General features: G+C 46.0%; 2 protein-coding genes across 2 annotated transcripts in view; both read left to right on the plus strand.

Moving 5' to 3' along the window:
• Positions 1–19324, plus strand: part of LOC114768434 (protocadherin alpha-8-like) — a 54041-nt gene that overhangs the window by 9984 nt on the left and 24733 nt on the right.
• LOC114768437 (protocadherin alpha-3-like) lies at positions 4844–7458 on the plus strand. Its single transcript, XM_028960725.1, has one exon. The coding sequence runs from the start codon at positions 4966–4968 to the stop codon at positions 7345–7347; it is 2382 nt and encodes a 793-aa protein (XP_028816558.1). The 5' UTR covers positions 4844–4965; the 3' UTR covers positions 7348–7458.

Raw genomic sequence — 19324 nt, forward strand, 5'->3', positions numbered from 1 at the left:
TTTGTTCATAACATGAGAAAATTTGTCTCTTTTTTAAAGCCTGTGTTTAATGTCTCAGAGACGGCTGGCCAGGACAAACATGGAGGATTTTTTTTGCCATTACTGCTTTGCTATTATAACAAGACAGAATAGAAAAAATGTCAAATTCCAGCAAACTGCGTAAAAATAAACCAGCTCTAAGTTCTAATCCCATTATGACGTGGCAATATATGAAATACAAGTCCAGTTTAATAATTACGACTAATCTGAAACAGTTTTTATACCAGTGTAATAATAACGAAAGAATGTTGGGATGATCTCGTGCAGCTTGGACGTTATTAGCTGCAGTTGATGCGCTTTTCCACGTGGTGTCGATAGAGACCGATATTGTTTAAAGTGTCTGGTTTGTTCTGAAGGCTCCACCTCGTTTATAAAGGCATTGCGTGGCCTAGCAAGTCTTTGTTCAAGTCGCGTTCAGTCGGGACTCGGGCTTGGAATGCGCTGACTGTCCAACATTTACAGGACGATGTGGATAAATGCCTCTGGGTTTCTCGCTATTTGCTGCTTGTGGAACATGGGCTCGATTCGTGGGCTGTTTCCGTGGATTTTCTTCACGCTGCATTTCGCCTGGAACGTCGCGTCCGGGCAGATTGTTTATACCATTTCGGAGGAGACCAGCCCTGGGACAACCGTTGGAAATTTGGCGAAAGATTTGGACCTCAAAGTACAGGATCTGGAACATCGCGGCTTTCAGATCGCTGACGGACCTTATAAGAGGTATTTCGATCTGAATGTAAAGACCGGTGTTCTTCATGTCCGAGACAGACTGGACAGAGAAGCGCTGTGCGGACGCAGCGCCAAGTGTCCACTAGAATTAGAAGCCATTGTTACTTCGCCGCTTAATATGTACCGGTTCGAAATCAACATTTTAGATGAAAACGACAACGCGCCGATATTTCCATCATCTATTACTGTATTAAATGTATCTGAATCAGCATTTCCGGGAGAGAGGTTTTCTTTACCTCGTGCATCCGACGCAGATGTGGGCAGCAACTCGGTTAAAAGCTACAAGCTGAGCCCGAATGAACATTTCTCCCTGGATGTACAGGGTGGAGCGGAGAGCGCGTCTGCCGAGTTGGTGCTGCAGAAAGCCTTAGACAGAGAGAAGCAGCCTGTAGTCCAGCTCACCCTCACCGCCTCAGATGGGGGGAAACCGGCCAGATCTGGAACAACTAAAATACTAGTCCATGTAATAGACGTGAACGACAACATTCCCGTTTTCAGTAAGGCGCTGTACAAAGCGCAGATCCGGGAAAATGTCCCGCGCGGCTTTCCTGTCATTTCTGTACAAGCCACCGATTTAGACGAAGGGTTAAATGGCGAAATAATTTATTCATTCGTAAACCAAGACGAAATGGACAATTTTGCAATTGATAGTGTAACGGGCGAGATTACGGTGACCGGGGACGTGGATCACGAGACAAACGCTGCGCTTGAGATCCGCGTGCAGGCGAAGGACCAAGGACAAAATCCTCGTGCAGCATTCAGTAAAGTGCTGATAGAAATACTCGACGTTAATGATAACGTTCCGGAAATAGCGGTGACGTCACTGGTCAACGTGGTCCGGGAGGACGCGCCGGTGGGAACTATGGTGGGTTTAATAACCGTGAAAGACGCAGACGCGGGTCCAAACGGCGCGGTGGAGCTGAAGCTCGCGGAAGCGGTGCCGTTTAAGATCGAGAACACGTATAAAAATAAATACTCGTTAGCCGTGGGGGGTCGTCTGGACAGGGAGAAAACAGCGGAGTTCAACATCAGCATCAGTGCGACGGATGGGGGAACCCCGCCCCTCACCAGCACCAGCGTCATCACGGTCCACATCTCTGACGTGAACGATAATGCGCCGCGCTTCCCCGAGCCCGTCATGAACGTTTATGTGAAGGAGAACGGCCAGGTTGGTGCTGTCATTTACACCATAGCCGCCTCTGACCAGGACGCCGAGGAAAACGCAAAAATATCCTATTCATTAATCGACAATAATCATAAAAGCGCAGTTAACATAAACGCGGCCACTGGCGAGATCCTCGCGCTGCAGGCTTTTAACTTTGAAGAAACCAAAACGTTCCAGTTTCAAGTCCAAGCCAAAGACTCTGGTCTTCCTCCATTAAGCAGCAATGCGACCGTGAAGGTTTTTGTTCTGGACGAGAATGACAACAGCCCCGTGATTCTGCCTCCGTATTCGGAGCAGAGCTCCGTGGTTTCTGAGAACGTGCCCTACTCTGCTGAGGCGGGTTACTTCGTGGCCAAGATCAGGGCTGTAGACGCGGATTCGGGCTACAACGCGCTGCTGTCTTATCACATCTCTGAACCCAGAGGAAACAGCCTGTTCAGAATCGGCACCAGCAGCGGGGAGATCAGGACCAAGAGACGCATGAGCGACAATGACCTGAAAACCCACCCGCTGGTCATTTTGGTGTCCGATCACGGAGAACCGGCTCGATCGGCGACCGTTTCTATCGAGGTTGCGGTTGTGGAACATACAGGAGACCTTCAGACACAGTTCAGGCACGTTCCTCTAAAGGAGGACAGCTTTTCGGATTTGAACCTCTACTTGCTGGTTGCTCTTGTTTCGATTTCAGCTGTTTTCCTCTTGAGTCTGGTGAGCTTGATAGCTGTTAAATGCTACAGGACTAACAGCAACTTCAGCAAGTACAGCGCGCCAGTGATCACCTCCCACCCCGACGGGACCTGGTCCTACTCCAAATCCACTCAGCAGTACGACGTGTGTTTTAGCTCCGACACGCTGAAGAGTGACGTAGTGGTTTTCCCCGCCCCGTTTCCGCCTGTTGACGCCGAGCTGATCAGCATAAACGGAGGAGACACTTTTAACCGAACTCAGACACTCCCTAATAAAGAGAAGGTAAGAACGTTTAATAAAAAGATCATTTTTTATTTTTATTTTTTTGTAACGAATTTGGTGTATGTTTGGAGCCTCAGTAGGTTCATCTTTAACATTTCGTCCACACTCATCTCGGTGATTCGTGGTTATGTAGAGTCATCACACTTTGGAACCACTATCAGTTTAGTAATAAAAACCCTTCTGAACCAGTGTTGGGCATATTACTTAAAAAAGTAATTAGTTATTGTTACTTGTTATTTCTTTAAAAAGTTGCATAATCACAAAAGCAAGTAGGTTTTAAAAAAAGTAACTTAAAAGGTTTACATTTGTGAATACTTTTATTGTGTCGCTTCGTCTGTGTTTGTGCTACCAACTTCCACTGGAGGATTACTTCCGATGAGAGGTGATACAGCAGGTTTGAATTGATTATTACTGACGTTTATAAATTCTTAGTTTAAATACCTGGTGTAAATTTAATATATACAAAGTCACGTCTGAATCTCCTTTGTGAAAACGTCGCTTTTGAACTCGCCATTTCAGTGTTTTTTTCTGCGAGTGTGTTTGTGTAAAGACCCACCGACGTCTGCCTTTGTTTGGCTTATAATAAAGATTAACTGAACCTCCACCTCGTCTATAAAGGCATTGCATGGCCTAGCAAGTCTTTGTTCTTGTCGCGTTCAGTCGGGACTCGGGCTTGGAGTGCTCTGAACGAACTTTTTCAAATCGCTCTTTCCTGACACCAGATGAACTGGAACTGTCCATGGTACTGAATGTGGAGGGGCTAAACAGGAGAAGCGATCATGTTTTTTTCCCTTTTGTTCCTCATTAGAAATGTGCAGCATTGACTTGGACGTATGATTCTTTAAATAATTCTCTGAAGATGTAAAGTTGGTTTTTGTAATGAGACCCGGGATTCTACCAATATCAGTTTTTATAATAATTATCACTCAGAACCAGTGTTGGACAGTTACTTTAAAAAAGTTATTAGTTATAGTTACTAGTTACTTATCAAAGTAAAGTAACTTAAAATTATATATATATATATGTGAAAAAAAAATTGGATGGCCTGAATTGTGGGGGTTTGTGCTGCTATGAACGTCCACGTTCTTGGCCACTAGTTTTGATGAAGCATGAGAGGCGATTAATCAGATTTTAATTTCTCTACCGACGTGAATTAAGACTTGGTTCCATGGCATAATGTACATTTAACAAATACATTCTGACCCTTATTTTCAGCAAATGAAAAATCATGCCTGTAGTTGTTCCATGCAGGGTTGTTCCCAACACTGCTCAGAACATTATATTTAATTCAGAACGTCTACTTTAGATATTTTTTTTTCATAAAATGAGACGCCGGGTGTCAGAAAAACACCTCAAGATTTTTGAGCACATGCAATGACTAGAAGAAGTTTCGAAGTACGGGCTCATGTGTTGGTGCTGTGAGTTTGTTTACGTACAGGGACTTAAATGTTTTATTTAAAACCGTTTGGAATGTCATAATTTATTACAGTTTTAGTGTCAACAACAATTCTCAAAATAAAACTCTGTGCAGCTTTACACCAATCTCTTCTGTAAAGCCTGTGTTCAATGTATCAGAGACGGCTGGCCAGGACAAAAATGGAAGATTTTTTTGGCCATTACTGTTTTGCTATTGAAACAATACAGCATAGAAAAAAGTCAAATTCCACCAAATTGTGTAAAAATAAACCAGCTAGGTTCTAATCCCATTATGACGTGACAAAAAATTAATAAAAGTCCAGTTTAATATTTACGACTAATCTGAAACAGTTTTTATACCAGTGTAATAATAACGAAAGAATGTTGGGATGATCTCGTGCAGCTTGGAGGTTATTAGCTGCAGTTGCTGCGCTTTTCCACGTGGTGTCGATAGAGACCGACATTGTTTAAAGTGTCTGGTTTCTTCTGAAGGCTCCACCTCGTTTATAAAGGCATTGCGTGGCCTAGCAAGTCTTTGTTCAAGTCGCGATCAGTCCGGACTCGGGCTTGGAGTGCGCTGACTGACCAACATTTACAGGACGATGTGGATAAATGCCTCTGTGTTTGTCGCTATTTGCTGTTAGTGGAACATGGGCTCGATTCGTGGGCTTTTTCCGTGGATTTTCTTCACGCTGCAATTCGCCTGGAACGTCGCGTCCGGGCAGATTGTTTATACCATTTCGGAGGAGACCAGCCCTGGGACAACCGTTGGAAATTTGGCGAAAGATCTGAACCTTAAAGTACAGGATCTGGAACATCGCGGCTTTCAGATCGCTGACGGACCTTACAAGAGGTATTTTGATCTGAATGTAAAGACCGGTGTTCTTCATGTCCGAGACAGACTGGACAGAGACGGGCTCTGCGGACGCAGTGCCAAGTGTCCGCTAGAATTAGAAGCCATTGTTACTGCGCCGCTTAATATGTACCGGTTCGAAATCAACATTTTAGATGAAAACGACAACGCGCCGATATTTCCATCATCTATTACTGTATTAAATGTATCAGAATCGGCATTTCCGGGCGAGAGGTTTTCTTTACCGGCCGCCGACGACGCAGATGTGGGCAGCAACTCGGTTAAAAGCTACAAGCTGAGCCCGAATGAACATTTCTCCCTGGATGTACAGGGTGGAGCGGAGAGCGCGTCTGCCGAGTTGGTGCTGCAGAAAGCCTTAGACAGAGAGAAGCAGCCTGTAGTCCAGCTCACCCTCACCGCCTTAGATGGGGGGAAACCGGCCAGATCTGGAACAACTAAAATACTAGTCCATGTTATAGACGTGAACGACAACATTCCCGTTTTCAGTAAGGCGCTGTACAAAGCGCAGATCCGGGAAAATGTCCCGCGCGGCTTTCCTGTCATCTCTGTACAAGCCACCGATTTAGACGAAGGGTTAAATGGCGAAATAATTTATTCATTCATAAGCACAAGTAAAGCAAACGAAATAAAAAACTTCGCCATTGATGGTGTAACGGGCGAGATTACGGTGACCGGGGACGTGGATCACGAGACAAATGCTGCGCTTGAGATCCGCGTGCAGGCGAAGGACCGAGGACACAATCCTCGTGCAGCATTCAGTAAAGTGCTGATAGAAATACTAGACGTTAACGATAACGTCCCGGAAATAGCAGTGACGTCACTGGTCAACGTGGTCCGGGAGGACGCGCCGGTGGGAACTATGGTGGGTTTAATAACCGTGAAAGACGCAGACGCGGGTCCAAACGGCGCGGTGGAGCTGAAGCTCGCGGAAGCGGTGCCGTTTAAGATCGAGAACACGTATAAAAATAAATACTCGTTAGCCGTGGGGGGTCGTCTGGACAGGGAGAAAACAGCGGAGTTCAACATCAGCATCAGTGCGACGGATGGGGGAACCCCGCCCCTCACCAGCACCAGCGTCATCACGGTCCACATCTCTGACGTGAACGATAATGCGCCGCGCTTCCCCGAGCCCGTCATGAACGTTTATGTGAAGGAGAACGGCCAGGTTGGTGCTGTCATTTACACCATAGCCGCCTCTGACCAGGACGCCGAGGAAAACGCAAAAATATCCTATTCATTAATCGACAATAATCATAAAAGCGCAGTTAACATAAACGCGGCCACTGGCGAGATCCTCGCGCTGCAGGCTTTTAACTTTGAAGAAACCAAAACGTTCCAGTTTCAAGTCCAAGCCAAAGACTCTGGTCTTCCTCCATTAAGCAGCAATGCGACCGTGAAGGTTTTTGTTCTGGACGAGAATGACAACAGCCCCGTGATTCTGCCTCCGTATTCGGAGCAGAGCTCCGTGGTTTCTGAGAACGTGCCCTACTCTGCTGAGGCGGGTTACTTCGTGGCCAAGATCAGGGCTGTAGACGCGGATTCGGGCTACAACGCGCTGCTGTCTTATCACATCTCTGAACCCAGAGGAAACAGCCTGTTCAGAATCGGCACCAGCAGCGGGGAGATCAGGACCAAGAGACGCATGAGCGACAATGACCTGAAAACCCACCCGCTGGTCATTTTGGTGTCCGATCACGGAGAACCGGCTCGATCGGCGACCGTTTCTATCGAGGTTGCGGTTGTGGAACATACAGGAGACCTTCAGACACAGTTCAGGCACGTTCCTCTAAAGGAGGACAGCTTTTCGGATTTGAACCTCTACTTGCTGGTTGCTCTTGTTTCGGTTTCAGCTGTTTTCCTCTTGAGTCTGGTGAGCTTGATAGCTGTTAAATGCTACAGGACTAACAGCAACTTCAGCAAGTACTGCGCGCCAGTGATCACTTCCCACCCGGACGGGACCTGGTCCTACTCCAAATCCACTCAGCAGTACGACGTGTGTTTTAGCTCCGACACGCTGAAGAGTGACGTAGTGGTTTTCCCCGCCCCGTTTCCGCCTGTTGACGCCGAGCTGATCAGCATAAACGGAGGAGACACTTTTAACCGCACTCAGACACTCCCTAATAAAGAGAAGGTAAGAACGTTAAACAATTGCTCTTGAAAATAGTTCTTGCAACTTTTTATTTCAGCGAAATTTATCTGGTCTGACACCAGATGATCTGGAACTGTCCATGGTACTGAACGTTGAGTTTGGGGCTAAAAAGCAGAAGGGATAATGTTTTCATGTTCTTCTGTTCCTCAGTAGAAGCTTGCTGATCTTACTGGCATGTATCTGTCTTGAAACATTTCTTTGAAGATGAAAAGTTCGTTTTTGTAATGAGACTTGTCGTTCATCATTTAAATGACTTATAAATGTTTTTAACGAATTGGGTGTATTATTAAGAACATGTTTGTAGCTTCAGTGGGTTGATCTTTAACAATTCGTCTACACTCATATCCTTGATCCATGGTTACGTACAGACATAACACTTTCAAATCACTTTCAGTTTATGTAATATAAACCCTTCTGAACCAGTTTTTGGCACATTACTTAAAAAGTAATTAGTTATAGCTACTATTTATTTCTTTTAAAAAGTTGTAGAATCACAAAAGTAAGTAGTTATCAAAAGAAAGTAAAATAAAATGTTTAAATTTGTTAATATTTCTATTGAGTGGCTTCTGAGTTTGTGCTACCAACTTCCACTGGAGGATTACTTCCGATGAGAGGTTATTCAGCAGGTTTGAATTGCTTGAATTGCAGGTTTGTAAAGACTTAGTTTAAAGATATGGTGTAAATTTAATATGTACAAAGTCACATGTGAATTTCCTTTGTGAAAACGTCACTTTTGAACTCGCAATTTCAGTGTTTTTTCTGCGAGTGTTTTTGTGTAAAGACCCGCCCACCTCTGCCTCCGGTTGGCTTATCGTGAAGATTAACTCAAACGTACCCAATATCACTTATGCGGTTAATTCGCCCCTCACCAAATTAAAACAAATCTTTACCGATCTTGTGGCAGAGAGCCTGGTTTGATAAAAAAATAGCTAAACTACAGTAACGCCCCCATGTTATTGTCATTAACGGCATTATAACGATGGCCAGTATACCCGTGTCTAAAAAACAAGCAATACACTAACACCGTTATTAAAACGCGGTTGTTCCCATCACTGACCACAACATCATTTTTTCATTCAGAACATCTGTTTTAGATATAATTTATTCATAACATTAGAAGTCAGCTGTCAGAAAAACACCTCTAGATATTTGCGCACATGCTTTAACTATAGTACATTTTGAAGAAGGAGCTCGTCTGTGGCACTGAGATTGTGTATCTACAGTCACTATTATGTTTTTTCTAACTCGTTACGTAGGTGCAATAACCGTCCAGTTTAATAATTACGACTAATATGAAACAGTATCTGACCAGTGTAGTATAATCGAAAGAATGTCGGAATGATCTTGTGCAGCTTGGACGTTATTATCTGCAGTTGCTGCGCTTTTCCACGTGGTGTCGATAGAGACCGACAATGTTTAAAGTCTCTGGTCGGTTCTGAAGGCTCCACCTCGTTTATAAAGGCATTGCGTGGCCTAGCAAGTCTTTGTTCAAGTCGCGTTCAGTCGGGACTCGGGCATGGAGTGCGCTGACTGACCAACATTTACAGGACGATGTGGATAAATGCCTCTGTGTTTGTCGCTATTTGCTGTTAGTGGAACATGGGCTCGATTCGTGGGCTGTTTCCGTGGATTTTCTTCACGCTGCATTTCGCCTGGAAGGTCGCGTCCGGGCAGATTGTTTATTCCATTTCGGAGGAGACCAGCCCTGGGACAACCGTTGGAAATTTGGCGAAAGATCTGGACCTTAAAGTACAGGATCTGGAACATCGCGGCTTTCAGATCGCTGACGGACCTTATAAGAGGTATTTTGATCTGAATGTAAAGACCGGTGTTCTTCATGTCCGAGACAGACTGGACAGAGACGGGCTCTGCGGACGCAGCGCCAAGTGTCCACTAGAATTAGAAGCCATTGTTACTTCGCCGCTTAATATGTACCGGTTCGAAATCAACATTTTAGATGAAAACGACAACGCGCCGATATTTCCATCATCCCATATTGTGTTTAATGTTTCCGAATTGGCATTTCCGGGAGAGAGGTTTTCTTTACCGACCGCCGACGACGCAGATGTGGGCAGCAACTCGGTTAAAAGCTACAAGCTGAGCCCGAATGAACATTTCTCCCTGGATGTACAGGGTGGAGCGGAGAGCGCGTCTGCCGAGTTGGTGCTGCAGAAAGCCTTAGACAGAGAGAAGCAGCCTGTAGTCCAGCTCACCCTCACCGCCTTAGATGGGGGGAAACCGGCCAGATCTGGAACAACTAAAATACTAGTCCATGTAATAGACGTGAACGACAACATTCCCGTTTTCAGCAAGGCGCTGTACAAAGCGCAGATCCGGGAAAATGTCCCGCGCGGCTTTCCTGTCATTTCTGTACAAGCCACCGATTTAGACGAAGGGTTAAATGGCGAAATATTATATTCATTCGTAAGCACAAATAAAGTAAGCGACATAAAACACTTCTCCATTGATGGTGTAACTGGCGAGATTACGGTGACCGGGGACGTGGATCACGAGACAAACGCTGCGCTTGAGATCCGCGTGCAGGCGAAGGACCGAGGACAAAATCCTCGTGCAGCATTCAGTAAAGTGCTGATAGAAATACTCGACGTTAATGATAACGTTCCGGAAATAGCGGTGACGTCACTGGTCAACGTGGTCCGGGAGGACGCGCCGGTGGGAACTATGGTGGGTTTAATAACCGTGAAAGACGCAGACGCGGGTCCAAACGGCGCGGTGGAGCTAAAGCTCGCGGAAGCGGTGCCGTTTAAGATCGAGAACACGTATAAAAATAAATACTCGTTAGCCGTGGGGGGTCGTCTGGACAGGGAGAAAACAGCGGAGTTCAACATCAGCATCAGTGCGACGGATGGGGGAACCCCGCCCCTCACCAGCACCAGCGTCATCACGGTCCACATCTCTGACGTGAACGATAATGCACCGCGCTTCCCGAGCCCGTCATGAACGTTTATGTGAAGGAGAACGGCCAGGTTGGTGCTGTCATTTACACCATAGCGGCCTCTGACCTGGACGCCGAGGAAAACGCAAAAATATCCTATTCATTAATCGACAATAAAAGCGCAGTTAACATAAACGCGGCCACTGGCGAGATCCTCGCGCTGCAGGCTTTTAACTTTGAAGAAACTAAAACGTTCAGTTTCAAGTCCAAGCCAAAGACTCTGGTCTTCCTCCATTAAGCAGCAATGCGACCGTGAAGGTTTTGTTCTGGACGAGAATGACAACAGCCCCGTGATTCTGCCTCCGTATTCGGAGCAGAGCTCCGTGGTTTCTGAGAACGTGCCCTACTCTGCTGAGGCGGGTTACTTCGTGGCCAAGATCAGGGCTGTAGACGCGGATTCGGGCTACAACGCGCTGCTGTCTTATCACATCTCTGAACCCAGAGGAAACAGCCTGTTCAGAATCGGCACCAGCAGCGGGGAGATCAGGACCAAGAGACGCATGAGCGACAATGACCTCAAAACCCACCCTGGTCATTTTGGTGTCCGATCACGGAGAACCGGCTCGATCGGCGACCGTTTCTATCGAGGTTGCGGTTGTGGAAATACAGGAGACCTTCAGACACAGTTCAGGCACGTTCCTCTAAAGGAGGACAGCTTTTCGGATTTGAACCTCTACTTGCTGGTTGCTCTTGTTTCGGTTTCAGCTGTTTTCCTTGAGTCTGGTGAGCTTGATAGCTGTTAAATGCTACAGGACTAACCAGCAACTTCAGCAAGTACAGCGCGCCAGTGATCACTCCCACCCCGACGGGACCTGGTCCTACTCCAATCCACTCAGCAGTACGACGTGTGTTTTAGCTCCGACACGCTGAAGAGTGACGTAGTGGTTTTCCCCGCCCCGTTTCCGCCTGTTGACGCCGAGCTGATCAGCATAAACGGAGGAGACACTTTTAACCGAACTCAGACACTCCCTAATAAAGAGAAGGTAAGAACGCTACTGCTACAAAATCGCTGTCCATGGTACTGAATTCTAATTATCAGCTGTGGAATCCATAGGAAATTGTGTTAAAGCTGTGCTTCTTTTGTGTGTGGACATACTGAACATAGTTTGATCATACTCATTACCTTTTGCGTGATCTTTGGAACTTTTAGTCATATGCTGAAGTTAAATTTCTGCAGTGACAGTGCTCTGAATTACAAACCGGATTCCAACAAAAGTTTTAACTGAGAAAATTATTTTTAAGGGAAAAATATGTTGATTCAGAATTTCATGGTGTCAACAAATCCCAAAAAAGTTGGGACAAGGCCATTTTCACCACTGTGTGGTATCTCCCCTTCTTCTTACAACACTCAACAGACGTCTAGGGATCAAGGAGACCAGTTTCTCAAGTTTAGAAATAGGAATGCGCTCCCATTTCTGTTTAATACAGGCCTCTAACTGTTCAATCGTCTTGGGCCTTCTTTGTCACACTAGCCAAATGTTCTCTATAGGTGAAAGATCTGGACTGCAGACTGGCCATTTCAGTACCCGGATCCTTCTCCTACGCAGCCATGATGTTGTGATTGATGGAGAAGGTGGTCTGTCATTATCTTGTTGAAAAATGCAGGGTCTTCCCTGAAAGAGATGACATCTGGATGGGAGCATCTGTTGTTCTAGAACCTGAATATATTTTTCTGCATTGATGGTGCCTTTCCAGACATGCAAGCTGCCCATGCCACACACACTCATGCAACCCCATACCATCAGAGATGCAGGCTTCTGAACTGAGCGTTGATAACAATTTGGGTTGTCCTTGTCCTCTTTGGTCCGGATGACATGGCATCCCAGATTTCCAAAAAGAACTTTGAATCGTAACTCGTCTGACCACAGAACAGTCTTCCAATTTGCCACACTCCATTTTAAATTATCCCTGGCCCAGTGAAAATATCTGAGCTTGTGGATCTTGCTTAGAAATGGCTTCTTCTTTGCACTGTAGAGTTTCAGCTGGCAACGGCGGATGGCACGGTGGATTGTGTTCAGTGACAATGGTTTCTGGAAGTATTCCTGAGCCCATTCTGTGATTTCCTTTACAGTAGCATTCCTGGATGTGGTGCAGTGTCGTTTAAGGGCCCGGTCATCACGGCCATCCAGTATGGTTTTACAGACTTGACACTTGCGCACAGTGATTGTTCCAGATTCTCTGAATCTTCGGATGATGTTGTGCACAGTTGATGATGCAATTTTTTGCTGGGTAACACCTTTCTGATATTGCTCCACTATCTTTCTGTGCAACATTGTGGGAATTGGTGATCCTCTACCCATCTTGGCTTCTGAGAGACACTGCCACTCTGAGAAGCTCATGTTGCCAATTGACCTAATTAGTGTTAATTGGTCTTCCAGCTCTTCGTTATGCTCAAATTTACTTTACATATTGCTACATGTCCCGAATTTTTTGGGATTTGTTGACACCGTGAAATTTTGAATCAACATATTTTTCCTTTAAAATGATACATTTACTTGGATTAAACGTTTGATCTGTCATCTACGTTCTATTACAAATAAAATATAGACATTTTCCATCTCCACATCATCGCATTCAGTTTTTATTCACAATTTGCTTAGTTTCCCAACTTTTTGGGGTTTGTATTTGTAAAGGTTGTGGAAATGAAATAGCGTTTTGCTGACTTTTTCAACTGTCTATTTTACGCATTATTTTTGCCTTGAAGATTGTGTTAGGTCATAAAAGGAAGAAAATACTTTGCAGTTAGTTTGTACGACGTGTGTCCTGCGTGTTTGGACAGAATCGATCCACATGGTGTCAGCATCAGTCCACAGAGCGTCGCGCTCCGCCCCCGACCGAAGCCGCTTCGCTTTTACTGCGGTCTTTGTTCGGGACGCGGGCGCGGTGCGGATATAATAACGCCGGGTTCTGATGATGAAAATATAACCTGCAATCATGCGGTCGGAGGTTTTTCTTGGGCAGTGCTAATCGGACGTCATGGCTTCCACGCGTGGCTGGGTGTTGTTGGCCTGTTTTCATTTTTGGAGCGTGGCGACTGGGCAGACCGTGTACTCCGTGTCGGAGGAGGTTAATCCTGATACCACAGTGGGCAATTTGGCGAAGGACCTAAATCTCGATGTGAAGGAGCTCGTGCCTCGCGGGTTCCAGATCGTGGCGGGCACTTATCGGAGGTATTTTTATGTCAACGTAAAGACCGGCGTGCTGCATGTAAAGGAGAGGATTGACAGGGAAGGGCTGTGCGGACACTCCGCGAAATGCGCGCTGCCCCTGGAAGCCATTGTGAATTCGCCAGTGCATATTTATCGGTTCGAGGTGAACGTGCTGGACGTAAACGACAACGCCCCCGCGTTCCGGACCCCCGCGACGGAGCTGAATATTTCCGAGTCGTCGTCTGCTGGGGAGAGGTTCAGCTTACCGAGGGCGCACGACCCGGACGTGGGCAGCAATTCGGTGAGGAGCTACAAGCTGACGGCGAGCGACATTTCTCCCTGGACGTGCAGAGCATCGGGGGCAGCGTGTCGGCCGAGCTGGTGCTGCAGACCCCCCTGGACCGGGAGAAACAGTCCATGATTCGGCTCACGCTTACAGCCGTGGACGGCGGCAAGCCCCCCAGGTCCGGAACCATGAATATCGTTGTAAACGTGGAGGACGTAAACGACAACATAGCGGTTTTCAGCAAATCGCTCTATAAAGTTCGCGTGGCCGAAAACGCGCCGCCCGGCACGCCCGTGGTGTCCGTGCACGCTACAGATTCGGACCAGGGTCCGAACGGTGAAGTCGTGTATTCTTTCATTAACCACGACAGCGACAAGTACATCGAGGCGTTTTCCATTAATCAGGACACGGGCGCCATTACTGTTGTAGGGGAGTTGGATTATGAGACAAACAGCGCGGTCGAGATTCGAGTCCAGGCTAAAGATAAAGGTTATAAACCCCGAGCCGCGCATTGCAAAGTCCTTGTCGAAATCATGGACGTTAACGACAACGTCCCCAAAATTACTATGACCTCTCTGGTGGAGGCGGTGAAGGAGGACGCCCCGGTGGACACGACCGTCGGTATGATCACCGTTTCAGACGAAGACGCGGGTAAAAATGGACACGTGGGCCTAAAACTCCTGGACGCGGCGCCCTTCAGAATACAGAAGGCGTACAAGAACTACTACACGCTGCTGGTGGACGGGCCGCTGGACAGGGAGCGCGTTGGACGCGTCACTGTCACTCTGATCGCGACAGATGAAGGGTCGCCGCCGCTGTCCAGCACAAGCGTCGTTGCCGTGCGCGTCTCCGATGTGAACGACAACGCGCCGCGCTTCCCGGAGCCAGTGGTCGACGCGTACGTTAAAGAGAACAGCCCGCCTGGAGTTGTCATATGCAAGTTGGTCGCCATTTGACCCGGACGGGGAGAAAACGCCCAACTCTCCTATTCTTTGGTCGAGGGCCCGCCTAAGAGTTTTGCTTCAATGTCTGCGGTCAGCGTCGATGCAGAAAGCGGGGAGATCGTTGCGTTGCAGTCTTTCAATCATGAAGAGATTAAAACGTTTCAGTTCAAGGTTCATGCAAGAGACTCTGGCGTCCCTCCACTCAGCAGCAACGTGACGGTGAACGTGTTTGTTCTGGACGAGAACGACAACCGGCCCAGCGTCCTAGCGCCTTATTCCGACCAGAGCTCCGTCAACAGCGAAAATATCCCGTATTCCGCCGAGGCGGGGTACTTTGTGGCCAAGATCCGGGCTGTCGACGCGGACTCGGGCTACAACGCGCTGCTTTCTTATCACATTTCAGATCCGAAGGGGAACAACCTGTTCCGCATCGGAACCAGCAGCGGGGAGATCAGGACTAAGAGGAGACTGAGTGACAACGACCTGAAATCCCACCCGCTGGTCGTGATGGTTTCCGATCACGGAGAACCTTCACTGTCCGCGACCGTTTCTATCGATGTCGTGGTGGTTGAAAACACCGGAGAGACACAAACTCAGTTCAAAAACGTTCCCAGTAAGGATGAAATCCTCTCGGATTTAAATCTGTATTTGCTGGTCGCCGTGGTCTCGGTGTCGGTCGTCTTTTTATTGAGCCTCGTGAGTCTGATCGCTGTAAAGTGCCACGCTTCTAAAAACGGTTTCAGCAAGTACAGCGCGCCAGTGATCACCTCCCACCCTGACGGGACCTGGTCCTACTCCAAATCCACTCAGCAGTACGACGTGTGTTTTAGCTCCGACACGTTGAAGAGTGACGTAGTGGTTTTCCCCGCCCCGTTTCCGCCTGTTGACTCGGAGCTGATCAGCATAAACGGAGGAGACACTTTTAACCGAACTCAGACTCTCCCTAATAAAGAGAAGGTAAGGATGTTTGCAGTATAAGTTCTTTTGTATATTTGCAAAATGCACTTGACCAGACAGGCATGGAAACAGACGTTAACAGATATTTTTTTCCATTTTGTAAAGTGAAGTGATTGTCACAGCACAGCACACAGTGCACACAGTGAAATTTGACTTCTGCATTTAACCCATCACCCCGAGGGAGCAGTGGGCAGCCATGACAGGCGCTCAGGGAGCAGTGTGTGGGGACGGTGCTTTGCTAAGTGGCACCTTAGCGGATCGGGAGTCGAACCGGCAGCCTTCTGATTTCGGGGCCGCTTCCTTAACTGCTAGGCCACCACTGCCCTTTTTAGTACTAGAAGTATGCAGAAAATGAACAATGTGTAAACATATAATTCCCTTCCTTGATGACTCTACCAAATGCCTCAAAAAGATGATCTGTAGAAGAATTTAAAATTTCAAACATTTAATACAGAGTCTACAGATGAATGGTTGTGGTCTCAGTGCCCAATCATTAAGGGGAGGGGGTTGTTGCGAGCTTTTCAGGTTGGGGCCATGTGACCCCCCCCCCACCTTCTCCTTTATTTCTGTAGGAATGTTTTTGTCAATTTTATTGCCTAGATGTAATAATGATGTTAGATTATGTTGAAAGTTATGTGATAGTGAGAATCTTTTGATACAGTGTGCTCAGTATTTTTTAAACATGCTCTCCATATTCACTGGCAATTACTATGAAATGAGGAAAACATTTAACATATCCAAAATCATTTTCTATTGTAATTATCAGTCATCTTTATACCTGCTGTCTGGCTCGACAGTAAGGAGACTGGAAGGGGGGGTAGGCCATAGCCACAAAAATCCTGTAAAATGAAGAGCTTCACCTGGCAGGTACATAGTCTCGTGATATTACCCATGGTGCCATGACAAGGGATGTGTGTCTTTAAGGAACGTGGACATATGCAAAGATTTTGTTGTTTTGGAATTTACGGCCATTAAACGGCATTTATTTATCTCTTGGTGATGTAACAATGCTAAATATGGAATAACATTTTGTAGCGTGCCATTTGTCTGCATAGTAGCGCTATAATGGCAAGATATTTTCAGTTATTATGGAATATTTTAAACACAAATTCAGCACTCATATACAGATGCAGATTCTATTTTTAAACACCACATGATTGAACATATTAAATGATATAATGAGTCCCCTGTCAGTGGGAACGTGTACACCCTGTGGCCTTTAAATTATGAGGACACCAAAAACTTTATGTTCAAAACTTTCACCTGGCGTCCCTCCACTCAGCAGCAACGTGAGCATGAGCACCGGGGAAATGCAAACACTCTAGACACGTTCCTGTGGTCAGAGGACACCTTTTCCGGTGGGAATGGAGGAGGGAATTGCAGCTTCAGCAAGTACAGCAGCGGGTTGATCACCACTCACACTGACAGAAGCTGGTCGTGTTCAAAGTTCACATGGAAGTACGACATGTGTGGCTCAGACACGTCATGGTTTTTCCTGCCCTGTCTTGTCCCATAGATGCCGAACTGATCAGTATTAATGGAAGTGAAATTTTTAGTAGGACACAGACACTCCCCAGTAAAGAAAAGGTCCCTTCTTTTCTAAACTTTTTTAATCTCAGTTTTTTAAATGCCTCCAACAAGCAGTGAGATTCTCTGTCCTTGGTCCTGAATGCATGAAATGAAAGACTCTGTTGTTGCATCTATGCATATATAAACATGAGCGCAACATCACATCACATTACTTATCAATACAATATTAACAACAAATATTAACATATTAAACATATAATTTAACAACTGAACAACAGGAGAAACAGGGCAGTTTGATGGATGGTTCAGTTTTTCAGTTTGACTGTATTGAGATTTTCTTCAGTGAAAGTGAAGTGATTGTCTTTATGATGCACAACAAGCACAGCACACAGTGCACACAATGAACAATGAAATGTGTCCTCTGCATTTAACCCATCACATTAGTAAGCAGAGACAGCCATGGAATGTGCCCAGGGAAGTAATGTGTGGGGATGGTACTGTACTCGGTGGCACCTCAGTTGACCTTCTGATTATGGGTCAATTTCTTTACCCTCTAGTCCACCACTGCCTTTAAAATTATAGAGCACTGCCTTTATTTGAATTAACAAACATGAATTTATTCAATTTAACACAATTAATACATGTTTCTTTTGTAAGAAAAATTTAGTCAAGTACATTTCATTTGTTTATGTTGAATGTATTAGATTCTCTCACATTGACTGAATTGATAACCTGAAATGAATTTAATCACGTTTGGAAATGGAAAAAATTCTTATCCAATGACACCAGGAAGTGTCATTGGATAAGAATAGGGCAGGGTCATTTTCATGTGCCCGCCTCCTGGGAATCACCTGAGCTAGAAGGTTACCAGGGGTATTGTTTGGGTAATTGCTAGTTCAGTTGATGGGTTGGTGAAATTTGAAAAGTGTATTATGCATTGCCATAAAGAATGATCTGTCCTGTTTTGGTGACAGCATTTTGTGATTGGTGATTTTCCTGTTTAACACAGCATTTTTAGTCAGATTTCTATTTTGGTTTCTTTATTCATTGTGCTCTATTGTTTTTACAATGAGGTCTCATGTAATGGAATTAAAATGAACCCAGTTGTTTCCTTGCCCTTTCCCTCCTGTGCCTGTTTTCTCTTTTGGACTCTTTTGGATCTTCCTACCCAGCGTGTTTGTTAATACTAAAGAGACCTAAAATGCCCCATTAAGAGGTTTCTCCCAAGAGGGCAGCTTCATCTGGTGTTTACAGGGTTTAAATGGAGATAAACATTAGCGTTCTAAAATCTAATCTGAAGCGTTCCACAGAACCAGCTCAGCTCAGCATGAGAAAGGTCATCTTTCTAAAATGTTTTTTTCTTTTTTTCTGTTCTGCTTCTGATCACTCCCTGTGGTCTGTGCTCCTTCAGTCATTTAACTCACTCATCTAATCATATTTTATATAGCATAATAGACAAAATCGCAAATCCTTGTAATATTTATTTGTTAATGGCCTTTGAAATGTAGAGCTGTGTTGTGTGACATGGCAGGACCTCACATTTGCACAGGGAAGTGTGATATTGTGGCTGCAATCTGTACAGTGCAGCCTTAAAGGCATGAGTCTCAGAAAGCTGTGTGTGTTATCAGTGGGGGAAGGGCTGGTAATTTTCCACTCTGCTTTGCTCTGCAGCAGGGAGCTCTCTGTCTGCAGGCTGAGCTCATGGTGCTGATGTCATCACTATGGGCCAGACCACCGTTCACACCACATCCCTCCCCCACCTGCCTTCCCCTCTCAGAGGGACATTAGTCCCTCAGATTTACGTAAGAAGCCAGTAAGCAAATGAATGTGAGTGCTTGATTGTTATATGTGCCTGTGTGCCTTCTATCACACTCAAGCTACAGAACAGTTTTACACAGTATGCAGTGCTCTGCACCACTGTGTAAATGTGGAGGTTGTCACCCTTAGGTAACCATGGCAACTAAGGCTGCTATAGCTTTTCAGTGCCAACTGCTGCTGCAGATTTTGCTGTCCAGCCCCAGCAAAGCCATGGATGAGTTCCCTACCCCCAACCACCACAAAGCTCTTTCCACAGATGTGGTGTGTGTGTGTGTGTGTGTGTGAGTGTGAGAGAGAGAGAGAGAGAGAGAGAGAGAGAGGGGGGAATAAAGGGAGTCGCTGGTGT

This window comes from Denticeps clupeoides, chromosome 18, assembly GCF_900700375.1.
Source record: "Denticeps clupeoides chromosome 18, fDenClu1.1, whole genome shotgun sequence".
Lineage (NCBI taxonomy): Eukaryota > Metazoa > Chordata > Actinopteri > Clupeiformes > Denticipitidae > Denticeps > Denticeps clupeoides.